The following is a 14,999-nucleotide window of genomic DNA, read 5'->3' as shown; positions in this document are numbered from 1 at the left end:
GGCGTCCCTCTGTACATAACATCACAAAGAAAGAAGGAAACTTCCTTTGAAAAAAGACAGTGAACCATTTGCGTGTTTGCTCCACAGATGTACCGAATCCTCCCTTTGATTTAGAGTTGACCAATCAATTTGACAAAAGTGTTCAGCTGACGTGGACCCCAGGCGATGACAACAACAGCCCCATTACAAGTATGTGGTGTTTTTGCTTTATACTTGGTAAACCTAATGGCCATTCCTGAAGCCGTATCCAGAACAAGTTTAGGATATACTGTTGTAATTCCTTCCTAACGCATTTACTGGCAGTCTCTTCATTACTGCTGTTAGAACCAAAGGATAATGCTCTTCATCAATGGAGTTGTTCCTGGCTATAGCTTCTGGCACAACTAATTAACTCCTGAAAATCTTAGTTAAGCAAACACACTATCATTTGTGTTTAAGATTGTGAAGAATCAGCTTCTATGTCTGCCACTGCCCAAGTTAGAATTACGGCTGTTGCAATGGAACACCATGACCAAAAACAATTTGGGGAGAAGATGATTTGTTTGTCTTATATTTTCACATCACTATTCATCATTGGAGGAAGCCAGGACAGGAACTCAAGCAAGGCAGGAACCTGGAGGCAGGAGCTGACACAGAGGCCATGGAAGGATGTTGCTGCTGGCTTGCTCCTTCATGGCTTGCTCAGCCTGCTTATAGAACACAGAATCACCAACCCAAGGATGGCATCATTCACAATGGGCTGAGCCCTCCCCATCAATCACTAAGAAAATTCCCTGCAGGCCTGCCTACAGCCTGATGTCATAGAGGCATTTTCTCAGTGAGGCTCCCTCCTTCCTGATGACTCTGGCTTGTGTCAAGTTGACATAAAACTACCTAGCACACAGTCAGTAGAGAGATGCATCTTCTTAGTCATTCATTTAGTTCTCTGCTTCTAGGAGGTACTGAGAGACTAGTCTAGACCAGTGGGGCTGACAGTAAGCATTTACCTCCTGAGTGCCAACCTGAACCAAAGGAGCAAGTGAGACTGTCCACAAGCTCCTTACCGTCCCCCTGTGTGCTTGTCAGCCCCACTGGTCTTCAGTAGCTTTGCCGTCTATGGACTGGACAGGTTCTTCCTACCCACCCAAGACTTCTTGTAGCTCCAGGATGGCTAATATTTTATCAGGGCAGGGAGTGTACCACAATTGTATTTTGAGGTGTGGAAGGAACCATAGCATTGAGATATATTAAAAAATGCTTGGTAGAAGCATGGCATTATCACAATAAGACAGAGCAACATCATGCAGAAAGTGTTAAGTACCTCACACCAATTTCATGCAGGGTGTGATATGCCTAAATACCTTATTTCTCACAAAGGTAAAATCATGGTACCCCACAGCATTCTAGCAGAATAGATTGTAAAACGTGTCTTCTTCCCACTCATGTCTGTAAGCTCCTTAGACCACACCACACTTAATGAGTGTGCACCTTCTAACAGGAAATCCATGTCCATCCAAGTGCGGTTTATCCAGCAGGTCTTTATACTGTTAAACAGGTGTAGCATTCAATGTGTGCTCTTCACTCTCCTGCTCAGTTCCGTGTCATGGTACACTTAGATACATCCGTTCTCACACATACAGAATACCCGCATTTATAACAGGTGCAGTGTCTGTATGGACCATTTTTGGCTACATATACCCCGTTGGAAAGCATTTAGCTTGTTCGTAAATAGGTTGCTTCCACTACAAATCATGCAGCAGTGTGGATTCTTTTGTGTGTCTGTTTTTACACCACATGGGTAAGTACATTTGTTCAAAATCAGTTGTGGGAAGTACAATTCCTCAAAGGCTGTCTATGTTTCAAACTGTTTAGATACTCTCAATTATCCTGTATAGAAGTGTATCAACGTACACTTCTCAGGAGGCCTGAAAGTGTGTCACAAAACAAACAAAAGATTGTTGTCAGTCTTCCTAGTGAAGAACACCTCCTTAACTGTGTTTTCAGTAGTTACTTCTTTCTACAGTAATTTATACATTTAAATTTCCCATCAGAATATATAAATCAGGTCTAAACAGTTTTAACTAAGCTGAGTTCTGCATGATAGGTAGGAGATGCCAAAAATTGCACATCCTTAAGTATTGAACTCACAATATCCTAACAAGATTTTTCTTGGAAAAAAAAATCACTTGTGTCTGGTTACTCTTGCTTGCCACTAATTATCTCTGGCAACCTGTCCTTAAGTTAACTGAATTCACTGTCTTGGGTTTGTGGTATGTGCTGTGTGATGGCCAGAATTCATCATTGAATATGAAGATGCAATGCATGAAGCAGGGGTATGGCACCACCAGGCTGAAGTTTCTGGAACACAGACCACAGCACAGCTGAAGCTCTCTCCGTACGTGAACTACTCCTTCCGAGTCATGGCGGAGAACAACATTGGGAGGAGTGTGCCCAGCGAGGCATCGGAGCAGTACCTGACAAAGGCCGCCGGTAAGGCTGCGACACAGGGACCTGACGTGAAACAGGAGGGTTTCCCGCTCCTTCCAGAGAGCCAAAGCTTACTCGTGTGTGATGGCTTCGTTTCTAGAACCAGATCAAAATCCCACGACTGTGGAAGGACTAGGAACAGAGCCCGACAACTTGGTAATTACATGGGAGGTGAGCCACGAAGCCATTCCTTTGCCTCAATCTTTTATTTATTTATTTAGGGTTTTCAGGATAGGGTTTCTATGTGTAACAGTCCTAGCTGTCCTGGAACTGGCTCTTGTAGGCCAGGCTGGCCTTGAACTCACAGAGACCTACCTGCATCTGCCTCCCAAGTGCTGAGACTAAAAGCGTGCACCACCATTGCTTGTCTTTGCCTCTATATTTTATAGACTGAGCAGAATGAGTTGTTTTAGAATAATATCTGCATTTGTATTCCTTTTCAACCAGTGTAGAAAAACATTTATCTTTATTTAGGAGGCTGTGTTGTATAGTAATTAAAAAGTTCTATCTTTGGAGCGAAAATGGACAGTTGAACATCCCAGCTTTGATAATTGTAGCCAATTGTCAAGTATCTATCAGTCATCTGCACGATGAGAACTTAATACAGCTATGTAAGACTGAAGAAACTGATGTTTATGAAGCACTTATTAAATTGCCTCACACAAGTATGTGCTCCAAAAATGCTAGCTATTGTCATCAGAGAGGCCATTTGGAAGACACACATCAAACTCTTCCCAGGAGTTAAATTATTACAATTATTCTTATTTACCTTATCTATGTGCTCTGGATCTGAAAATTAATAATTAGAACAAAACTATTTGTATAATATAAAAACCTAGCTTGGATCTAAGCATGTATGTACATGTATATATGCATATATGATAGAACAGACAGACCCAAATTTTTAATAGAGAAACAGTTCATAAGTTTTTGGCTCCAAGTAGACAATGATGTGCAATGACACAAACAGGAATATGTAAAATAAATCTAGATAACTAAAATGTTGTAAGACTCACCCATACTTACCTATGGAACCAGTCTTGGGAGCTTTATGTTTTATTTACTACTATGGGATTGCCATTCACAACCTTGGTTCTCAACAAACTTTAGATTTCATCCCAAGTAAACACAGAGAAGACATCCCTGAAGATGAAAATATTTAATAGCTTGCATTCTAGTGTTTTAGCGTTTGTTTTCTTTGATCCAGGAATTGTGTTTGCTGTTCCTGTAAAAGGCTGTCCAGTCATTCTGTTTGGCGTTTTCTCCATAGCCCTTGAATGGTTTTGAATCGAATGGGCCCGGCCTCCAGTACAAAGTGAGCTGGCGTCAGAAAGATGGTGATGACGAGTGGACCTCTGTGGTGGTGGCCAACGTATCCAAATACATTGTCTCCGGCACGCCAACCTTTGTCCCATACCTGATCAAAGTTCAAGCCCTGAATGACGTGGGGTTTGCTCCAGAGCCAGCAGTAGTAATGGGCCATTCTGGAGAAGATCGTAAGTATTCCCCGCTCTTACCGTTCTACACTTGCCAGAGGAACAGACCTACCGGGGTGCAAACTGAGGTTATTCCAGAGGCCCCTAGGCTAGCAAGGAAAAGGAAGTAGCAATCATTTGGTTAATTTCTCTGCCTTTGTACAGCCTTCTCTGTGATAGCGATTCAGGGCTAGGGGAATGGCTTCATGGTAGAGCTCTTTCCTTACGTATGGAAGGCTCTGGATTCCAAACCCAGAACCTCTGAATGAGGGGACTAGACGTTCACAACATTAAAAAAAAAAAAGTTTCTTTCATGAAGTCAGACAAATGAATTTTAAAAATGTCTACTTTTAACCATCACCAATCCATAGTATGGGCCTCTATAGCATAGTGTGGAGTATATTTCAAGCCAAAGTTATTGAATATTGTGACAATTTTTTTTCATGAAATAAGAAATAACAGCTTTAGGCACCACCACCCCCCTCTCTGGTCTTGTTCCTAGTTCCAATGGTGGCTCCTGGGAATGTGCGTGTCAATGTGGTGAACAGTACCTTGGCAGAGGTACACTGGGACCCAGTACCTCTGAAGAGTGTCCGAGGACACTTACAAGGCTACCGGGTAAGTAAAGGGAAACACTGTTTTTTTTTTTTTGGTTTTTTTTTTTTTTTTTTTTTTTTTGGTTTTTCGAGACAGGGTTTCTCTGTGGCTTTGGAGCCTGTCCTGGAACTAGCTCTTGTAGACCAGGCTGGTCTCGAACTCACAGAGATCTGCCTGCCTCTGCCTCCCAAGTGCTGGGATTAAAGGCGTGCGCCACCATCACCCGGCTGAAACACTGTGTTTTTTACTCAGTAGCAGAGCCATGGTGGAGGCGGCTTGTCAAGAACATCATTTCAGGCTGAAATTATGTGGCTTATCTGTTCATGACTTGGGAATTCACGAGTGACTTTGCTCACTGTTTCCAGCCATACCTAAAGAACCCAGCTATAGTTGACTAGAAATCTCATTTATCCAGGGTGAGAAAATGATGTTTTATCTGTCTTTCACAGTTTTCCCACATTTTCTGGAATGTTCTACCAACTGAATAATTCATGTGAAATAAGGCAGAATGGTTTTTAAAGAATTAGCAAATTGCACTTAGCTTTACAATTATATAGACAGTAGTAATGAATCTGCCTTCAGACCTCTGATCTGATTCTAGGAGGTCAGAGGACAAATTTATTAGTGCTGGCTATATTATTGGACAAATTATATTTTAAGACTCTGTAGTCCATAGCTGAATCATCCTTATGAACGCTAATTATCTTAGTTTTCAAAAACATAGAAAGACTAATCCTAGAGATTTTTTCCATACAGCCAAAGAACCTGATATACACTATATCACTTATTTTGATTTGAGACTGGCCCCTAGAGGACATTTTTTATACTGCACTGTATTCTTTTCTTAATAATGACCAGATTTGGCATAGCATATATTGATTTATCTTGAAAAATGCCTTTAAATTCCAAGAAGCCTTCAAGAAAATGTAATATGCAAAAGTTCTTGCCTTTCGACCAAAATTATGCAACACTTCATTCATCCCCCCAAAACCCGTACCTGCAATTTATCAGCACTTTTAATTAGATGGGAGTATGGATTAATGAACTAACCCAAGACTTCTAGTGTAGGGTTATTATGGCTTTGGAAAAATCCATCAGTAACCCATAAGCTCAACAGTACCACAAGAAGATATAATAAAAGCCTCACTAGGGTGAGGATTAAATTAAATGTTGTGCTAAACGTGTATAACTCTACATGAGTGTAACAACAATGGACAGTAAAGCTTATACAGGTAAAATACTTAATTCTTCCTTATGCTCATTTTTCTCATTTCTGAAAGAACCAAGTGTCCAGTTTCATTCATTTCATTTATATTCCCCCAACAAAATGGTAAAGCGCAGCTTCACCGAATGGACTCAAGTCTCCTCATTATCTGTGGGCGTCTGTCCTTCGTGTCTAAGAACCAGTCTCCGCCAGTTTTAAGAGTATGCATGTAGAATGAACCAAGATATTTTTTCTGAGACCCAATGAGACAATGGGACTGATCTAATGGGAGCTCACCAAGGCCAGCTGGACTGGGACTGATGGAGCATGTGATTATACTGGACTCTCTGAATGTGGCTGATAATGAGGGCTGACTGAGAAGCCAAGGACAATGGCACTGAGTTTTGACTCTATTGTATGGACTTCCCTTGTGGGAGAAGTCTGTTTGGATGCTCACCTTTCTAGACCTGGATGGAGGGGGGAGGACCTTGGACTTCCCACAGGGCAGGAAACCCTGACTGCTCATAGGACTGGAGGGGGGGGGGGAGAGTGGGGGCAGTGGGAGGGAAATGGGAGGAGGTGGAAGTTTTTAATAAATAAGTAAATTTTAAAAGCAGCAGTTCAACTTTTTTTTAAAAAAAGTTGTGCACACATGTGTACACATGTATGTGCGTTCCCACAAGTACCACAAGTACATGGGATGAGTGAGGAGGGAACTGCACATGCAGCAGTGCGCATGTGGAGGTCAGAGGGCAACTCTGGCGGTAGTTACCTCCTCCCACCCTTCTATGGGTTCCAGGGTTCTGACTCAGGTTGACCGGCTTTCACATGGTGGGGACCTTTACCTGCTGGGCTGCCTTCCCAGCCCCAGGGCTTCGGTTTTGTGAATGTGAGGCGTTGTATTGGTTTTCTGTGAGTCCCTGACGCTGGATCTTGCCACTTCAGATCTACTACTGGAAGGTTCAGAGCTCGTCCAAAAGAAACAGACGCCACATTGAGAAGAAGATCCTCACCTTCCAGGGCAGCAAGACTCACGGCATGCTGCCAGGGCTGCAACCGTACAGTCACTATTTTCTCAATGTCCGAGTGGTCAACGGGAAAGGGGAGGGCCCAGCCAGCAGCGACAGAGGCTTCCATACTCCAGAGGGAGGTAAGGAATGGCTGTGTCTCTGGGATCAAGGAGCATGTGGCGTATTGCAGAAGGTTTTGTACTGCAAAAGGCCCACCATTGAGAAAATAGCTATATGCATGATAATAATAGTCACAGCACACAAAAAGATGACAAAATGTCACCCACATGCAATGCTGGTCAGACAGAGCTGCAGAATTCAGAATGCTGTCCCCATATACTGCCTTCTTTCCCTTAGGTTTCCTCTTCATTTAGGCTGTGTGAAACATTGTTAATGTGTTTGAGTCATCAGCGTTCTGAGCTGAGGCACATTCTGTAACTTCTCCAAGCTTTGGTAGCTCCCTCTGGAGGTGTCCGTGCTGAAAGTAAGATGTAAGAAAATTCCCCAAAGGGAAGGTATTTCTGTGAGTTGGAGTTGGATCACATGCTTCCATAATTTCTTATAAAACTGTAACTGAGTTACAGGGGTAGAAGTCTTGCATCAGGCTTGGCGATGCTTGCAGTCCCGGCACTCAAGGTGCTGAGGCAGAAGGCTTTTGCCCTGTAACTTCTCATCAGTGAGACCCAAGGCAGGTCCTTTGGATGGCACAGGGGGGCATAGAAAAGATAAATGGGATAAAAGACTGAAGGCAGGAGGAGGATTTTTCTGAAATCACAAAGGTATTAAAAAGTATAGCTCCTATCAAATGCAGATGCATAGCCAGGGTGAGAAAAGAGATATGGCAATGGGAGAGGACCCACATGGTGCATGAGCTCGGATGCCGTGGATGCTAACCTGTGAGCCAGAAGCTCATAGCCTACAGTCTGTGGTAGTCCCTTCAGGGTCTTCTGAGACATTTGAGCAATACCACCAACCTCCTGAAACAACACCGAGCAGCATGTCAACATATTTTTTCTAGAGAGAAGAGACCTAAAACCGGTCTCGCTGAACATAATGGACAATGAGGACTACTGAGAACTGAAGAACAATGGCAATGGGTTCTTGATCCTATTGCACATAATGGCTTTGTGGGAGCCCAGGTAGTTTGGATGCTCACCTTAATAGACCTGGATGGAGGTGGGTGGTCCTTGGACCTCCCACAGGGCAGAGAAACCTGCTTGCTCTTTGGGCTGAGGAGGAAGGAAGACTTGATTGGGGGAGGGGGAGGGAATGGGAGGTGGTGGCGGGGAAGAGGCAGAAATCTTTAATAATTCAATAAATTAATTAATAAAAAAAAGGAAAACAAAAAAGAAAAGACCAAACCTAAGAAAAAAAAAAAAGAATCATTTAGACTAAAGCTTAGAAGCCCATCAGGAAAGATTGCAGGCCCAGACAAAGCATGGGAATAGGGGAGAAGCAGAGAGGATTAGGGAATGGATATAGTTGAATAAAGAGAGCATTGCTAAGATTTAGCATCCCAGGAGATGGCAAAAACAGGAACTCTAAATTGACTCTCCAGTTTCCCACTAGAGTGAAGGAGGGATAGTGGTGTCATTTAAAGGGTTTCTAGGGAATATGGTAGGAAGGCAACATGCTATGGAGATCATCCCCAGCCTCTTAAAGATGGGAGTGGAGGATTAGGCCTGTTTCCTCTGATAATTTGCCAGCTTCTGCCCAGGAGACCAGAAGCACTTGAGCCTTCCCCATGCTGGGGTAGGGGATGAGCCGACATATGGGGCTCTTGTTTTTCTTTTGCCTTCAGATCTTGGGAAGCTTTGAGTCCTTGGAGTAAGCATGGCTCAGCACTTGGGCAACCTGGCCTGGGCCCAAAGCCCATCAGGCAGGGTGCTGGGACTATGTGGAGACGCCTGGTTTGTTGGGGGAAATAGCTTTTAATGGACACAGCTGCTTCCTCTCAAAGGCCCGCATGGATGGTCTCCCTTGGCAACCGGCTCACTTTTACAAATGGAGTTGAGTGCCATCTGCTTTAAAATAGATTGAGTCCTTATAAAGACAGTTATTATGTATTTTAAGAAGATAATTTTAATGAATTTAAATGGAAGTAGCTTTAAAAAAAAGATAGAAGAAAAGAAATACATCACAAGTACACAGATTTGAGTCAAAGTATTTTCAGCTGGATCCAAAAATAACCCGAAAACCCAAACTTGTGTAGATAGGACAAGGGTGTTCACTTTGGAATGTCTGTGAAACATTGTGCTGACTGTCCATTCTCATTAAAAGTCCCCAGTGCTCCCTCCTCTCTGAAAATTGTCAATCCTACCCTGGACTCTCTCACGTTGGAATGGGACCCGCCAAGTCACCCCAATGGCGTCCTGACTGAGTACACCTTAAAATACCAGCCAAGTAAGTCACGCCTGTCTTAAAATGCAAGTTGTTCCTTTCCCAGTGTGTATAGACTTTCAAGTACTCTTCCGGAGAGACCTTCAGAGCATACCTGTGTAGAAAGGTAACATATATGCTGTTGAAATTAAGGCCTCATTAGGATAATACAGACTGCTAAGTGTAGGACTGAAGGGAGGGTACCGTCATTAGGTTAGAACATTATCTGGCAGCTGAAAATGAAGAGGAAGTTCCTTGGTCACAAGATGCCAAGAGAAGTATTTGGTGTTATTAAAAAGATAGAAGTCCATCAGCAAAGACAGAGTTAAAACTGGTATCATAATCCAACTTTAGAAGTCCCCTAGCTTGTAAGCCAATAGAACAAATTTCCTACTATACTCCAGGCTACATTTTTACACTTTAAATAGCTATTAGTATGTTATCCAAAGCATGAAAAGGAGTGTAAAAGGCTTGTCAACTGGAAACGTCATGTTTTCTTTTCTGAAACAATGACTTTCGGCAGTATTCCTAGGAAAACTAATAGGGGATGTACTTGTTTGTCACTTTTCATTGGCAGTTAACAGCACACATGAACTCGGTCCCCTGGTAGACTTAAAAATTCCTGCCAACAAGACACGCTGGACTTTAAAAAACTTAAATTTCAGCACTCGGTACAAGTTTTATTTCTATGCACAAACATCAGTGGGATCAGGCAGTCAGATTACAGAGGAAGCAATAACGACTGTGGACGAAGGTAAGATGGGTATGTATAAAATCTATATAATTATAAATCTCAGGGAGTTACAAAGCACTGTGAATTTACTCCTTCTCTTATTTTCGTGCCGTAGACTCTCCATCTTATCTAATAACATATTTATTTGTAATTTCTCATCCCAACATATGCGGGAAATCAGTTCTGTGGTTCGGCTATTTGGTTATTTCCTTTTCAAGCCTGTATGAAACTTTTAATTTACGTTAACATATTGGCGCAGGGGGCTGAAGCGATGGCTCAGTGGTTAAGAGCACTTACTGCTCTTGCAGAGGACCCAGGTTCAGTTCCTACTTCCCACATGGCGGCTCACAACTGCCTGTCACGCCAGCTCCAGATCTGATGTTCTCTTCTAGCCTTCACAGGTACCTGGCTTATGTGCGGATAGTGCACATAAGCTCATGCAGATAGACACATATACGAGGAAATAAATACGTCTTTTAAAAATATTGAAGCAGGAATAAGAAATAAAAATATAATAACAATTCATCACTCTTGAGTGCTAAGTTCAATGTAACTTTTTTTGCTTATACATACATATATGCTTATACATAATTTTGGTTCTAGTTCTGATTAACTGGAAATAATTTGCTTATGTCCATATTGATTAAAAATTTCTAGCAAGAAATGTAAGACAAATAAGTAGTGTACTTATTTTATGCCTAACAAAGAGATGGATTCTGGCATATCATCTGTAGAGAGAGCAAAAAATTTCCCATTAAATTGAATATTTTCAAAAGTGATTCATAATGTTTTGATTTAATTAAAAGGACCAAGAATAGTAAAAAGTGAGGCTAAAGTGGTAGCCCAGTGGTTAAGAGCACTTTTTGTCTTACAGAGGTTCCATTCCCTGCACTCACATGAGAGCTCACAACCATCAGTAAATCCCGTTCTGCTGCCCTCTTCTGGCCTGGGCGGGAGCTAGACGTGCATGAAGTGCTCACACATATGCAGGCAAAGCATTCACACATGTAAAATAAGTCCTAAAAGTATTTAAGTATTATAAAATATTTTCCGGTTTTGCATGTCTCCAAACTGTGAAATTGTTTAAGGACTGGATCATCTCATCGGGTATCCTCTATAGCTTCTATATAGCACATGAAATTAAAATTTCTATCTAAAAATGGGTCAAAACATCCTAAGCTGTCTTAGAATAATGCACCATAAGTAATGCTTATATTGGATATTGGGTAAGTGTGGGGACAGCAATGCATTTTTTTTGTCCCTGTGCCTTTTATAACAGGCTTCATTCCTCTTGCATGCCTTAGAATTTTAATAAATGCTTTTTATATGGCTGTAGATGCTCCTGGATGTGTTACATCTAACTATATAGTGTCCTGTTTCTGTTTCCCTTCATTAAGCTGGTATTCTTCCACCTGATGTAGGTGCAGGCAAAGGTAAAATAATTCATCTGCATGACTTTCTACCTGTGTGCACTTTGCAATGTTAAAATGTGGGGAACTGCAGCATGGGTAAAAATGAGAAAATGAAATATGCTCAGAACCACCAAATGGAGAAGATCTGGGCTGATCATGGCTTTGAAATTAATTTCTACATGGTTTTATAATAGAAAGTCATATGTTTAATTCTCCCCAAATTCTTTTCTCAAGACTTATCCCTGGTGCAAATCCTGATCTTAGATTTTAAGAATATGATTTGGTTAGATTTGGGACAAAAACTGCGAGCTGTCACAGATCCACATGACCACCCACATATCAGGAATTCTAGTACTGGATGACAACGGTCTACCTGACACAGACCAGCTGGGTTTCCTCTGGCCATTCGACCTGGCCACACTCCTAGACGACACTGTGTACACACACACACACCCTCAATAGCAGCACAACACGCTGTCCTTCCAAGCTTTGACTTAGCAGTGTCCTAGAGCTGATCTGAGACTGAGTCTCTACGAGTGACTGAGTCGGCCTGCATGCTCTGCACAACTATCTCACTCCACCCTGTCTCCTCCACTGCTCAAGTCTCCCTTCCTGAGCTCTAACCAGTGGTCTCCAGTGGGTGGCATCCCTTCCTCTTTAGTTCTGACAGCCCTCTGTGTCCCAAACACTTGCTGGGAGAATGGTGTTTGATCACTTGTGATGTATCTTTCACCTGTGGCAATACCACAGCACCCACCCTCATCTTTGATCCCTGGCTATTGGTCCACCAGGGTCGGCTTTTAGGGAGCAGCTTTTTTCCTGCCTCCCTGAGCTGTTTCCAAGTGAAGCAGAGAAGTAGCCACAGTCAGTAATAGACTGGACGAGTGTGCATAGGAGTGAAGGAAAAGAACAAGAGAGCCAGAGGTCTTGTCTTAAGTGTGTCCACTATTGTGAGTTTAGACTTAAGCTTAATTTTTATTATAAAATCTTCTTATATTCAAAACCTTGGTGAATTACAAAATGTATATAAGGTGGATTTTAGAGTCACTCTGTTTTATAGGCACATATCTCTTCTTGGATAATTATCAACTAAAATGATGGGTAGTTTTCTGGGAAATTAGGCTGTGTCACTTTAACTCAAGACTCCCACTGAAAGCCCGACTGCCTCTCCTATGTGACAAGCATGTCCCTGTGGCAGTGGCCAATGCCAACCTAGAACTTGTGTTTCCTTGGGGCTGACAGTGAAGCAAGTCTGAGCTCCCCACTGGCTGGTCATATTAGAAGATAATATGAGTTCTTTCAAACTAAATACATCTTTATTAATAGTTTTGTTTTTCGTTTGGTTGTAATAAATTCAGCTGTGGACAAGGAATATAAGAAAAAAACCAAAAGTAGAATTAACAATTAAACAAAAGCAAATTAAGTCCTCAGTGTGAAATCTAATGGGTATCAGATAATAAGAGGAATAATATTTGGATAAGAAAAATGATGAACCTGATGTCATTTTCAGTATTTTAATAGTGCAATATTAATGCTGTCTATATAAAATGGCATTTTACCATAGTGATATTTAAATTTAATTTGTAATTTTGAATTTTTCTTCCAAGGTATTTTTTTTTCAGTTTAACAATGATGAATTAAAGTGGCCAACTGATCACTTCTCAAGTGATAATAGAGACTGATCCCAGGGGTTTGCACATGCTTAGAGTTTTCCTTTTATTTCCTCAGTATGATTAAATCAGCAGAGAATATTGAGGATCTTCAGGAGCTTATTCTGATCCACTTCCTTGTCTGATTGAGTATTTTTGCATCAATGATTATGAGAGAAAATAGCCTGTAATCCTCTTTATTTGTTGCATCTTTGTGTGGTTTAGATATCATGGCAACTGTAGTCTTATAAGAAGAATTTGGCATTGTTTCTTCTGTTTCTATTGTGTGGAACAATTTGAGTAGTATTGGTATTAGATCTTCCTTGAAATTCTGGTAGAATTCTGTGCTGAGATCATCTAATTCTAAGTTTTATTACTATTTTATTAGCTCTATTGAAATTGTTTATCTGGTCTTGATTTAACTTTGGTATGTGGTACCTATGAAGAAATTGTCTATTTCTTTTAGATTTTCCAATTTTGTATAGTACATGTTTTTGAAATATGACCCAATAAGTCTCTGAATTTTCTCAGTATCTGTGGTTATACCCCCTTTTGGTTTCAGATTTTTGTTAATTCAGGTATTCCCTCTCTTCCTTTTTGTTGGTTTATATAGGAATTTGTCTAACTTGTTGATTTCCTCAAAGAACCAACTCTTTGTTTCATTGATTCTTTGCCCTGTTCTCTTTGTTTCTGTTTTATTGATTTCAACCCTGAGTTTGGTTATTTCTTGCCATCTACTCCTCTTGTGTGTGTTTTCTTTTTTATTCTAGAGCTTTCAGTTGTGCTGTTAAGTTGCTAGTGTGAGATTTCTCCAAATTCTTTATGTAGACACTTAGTACTGTGTATTTTCCTCTTAGCATTGATTTCATGGTGTCCCATAAGTTTGGGTATGTTATGCATTCATTTTCATTAAATTCTAGGAAAACTTTAATTTCTTTATTTTTTCTTTGACCAAGTTAAGAGTTATTTAGTTTCCATGAGTTTCTAGGCTTTATGTGGTTTGTGTTGTTGTTGAACTCCAACTTCAATCTATGGTGATTGGATAAGATACAGGGTGTTATTCCATTTTTTTTTGTATCTGTTGAGATTTTCTTTGTGACCCAGTATGTGGTCAATTTTAGAGAAGGTTCCATAAGGTTCTGAGAAGGAGGTATATTATTTTGTGTTTGGGTAAATTATTCTGTAAATATCTAAGTCCATAACATCTGTTAGTTCCCTTATTTTTTTGTTTAATTTCTGTCTGGAATAACTGTTCATTGGTGTGAGTGGGGCATTGAAGTCTCCCACTATTAATGTGAGGTTTGATATGTGATTTAAACTTTAGTAATGTTTCTTTTATAAGTGTGGGTACCCTTGTATTTGGTGCATAGCTGATCAGAATTGAGAGTTCATCTTGATGTATTTGTCTTTGATGAATATGAAATGTCCTTCTCTATCTCTTTTGATTAATTTTAGTTTGCAGTCTATTTTGTTAGATATTAGGAAAGTTACACTGGCTTGCTTCTTAGGTCCATTTGATTAGAAATTTTTTCCGAGTCCTTTACTCGGTCCTTGAAGTCGAGGTGTATTTCTTGTATGCTGCAGAAGAATGAATACTGCTTTCAAATCCATTCTGTTAGCTTGTGTATTTTTAGTAGTGAATTTAGTCCATTGATATTAAGAGATGTTAATGACCAGTGATTCCTAATTCCTGTTATTGTTTTGGTTTTGGTGGTGGTGATAGTGTGTGTGTTTTTCCTTCTTTGTGTTTTGCTGGTGTGATGTTATCTATTGCCTGTGTTTTTGTGGGTGCAGCAAACTTTCTTGGGTTGCATGTTCTGTTGCTGAATGTATTCTTACACTGGAGATTTTCCATCTGTTCTCCCAAATGGTGTGGGTTGTACCTGTGCCTGTGGAGTCTGCTAGAGCTGCAGGGCAGAGTTGGTCACAGGCTGATGATGAGGTGGGTGGGGTTGGGCAGTAGAATGGGTCTTGGGGGAACATAATCCAGGGGTGTGGTGGCAGTGGTGGTGTAACCTACAGGCTGGTCTTTCAACTGCTGGCTTCTGGGGACTGCCAAAATATATCTGTCTTA

The 14,999-nt window shown here is 41.0% G+C and overlaps 1 protein-coding gene across 24 annotated transcripts in view; it reads left to right on the top strand.

Moving 5' to 3' along the window:
• Positions 1-14,999, top strand: part of Nrcam (neuronal cell adhesion molecule) — a 253,726-nt gene that overhangs the window by 213,784 nt on the left and 24,943 nt on the right. For 9 of the 24 annotated variants that reach the window (XM_057782676.1, XM_057782673.1, XM_057782677.1 and 6 more), the window contains 9 exons: positions 88-189; positions 2,272-2,469; positions 2,567-2,637; positions 3,737-3,962; positions 4,444-4,559; positions 6,688-6,892; positions 9,033-9,155; positions 9,709-9,894; positions 11,262-11,297. In XM_057782676.1, coding sequence (XP_057638659.1) covers positions 88-189; positions 2,272-2,469; positions 2,567-2,637; positions 3,737-3,962; positions 4,444-4,559; positions 6,688-6,892; positions 9,033-9,155; positions 9,709-9,894; positions 11,262-11,297 — 1,263 coding nt within the window. The remainder of the gene's footprint in view (positions 1-87; positions 190-2,271; positions 2,470-2,566; positions 2,638-3,736; positions 3,963-4,443; positions 4,560-6,687; positions 6,893-9,032; positions 9,156-9,708; positions 9,895-11,261; positions 11,298-14,999) is intronic. The other 15 variants (XM_057782674.1, XM_057782678.1, XM_057782672.1 and 12 more) reach the window with 3 other exon arrangements.

Source organism: Chionomys nivalis, chromosome 10, assembly GCF_950005125.1.
Source record: "Chionomys nivalis chromosome 10, mChiNiv1.1, whole genome shotgun sequence".
In the NCBI taxonomy this organism is placed as follows: Eukaryota; Metazoa; Chordata; class Mammalia; order Rodentia; family Cricetidae; genus Chionomys; species Chionomys nivalis.
This window is presented reverse-complemented; position numbering and strand designations above follow the sequence as displayed.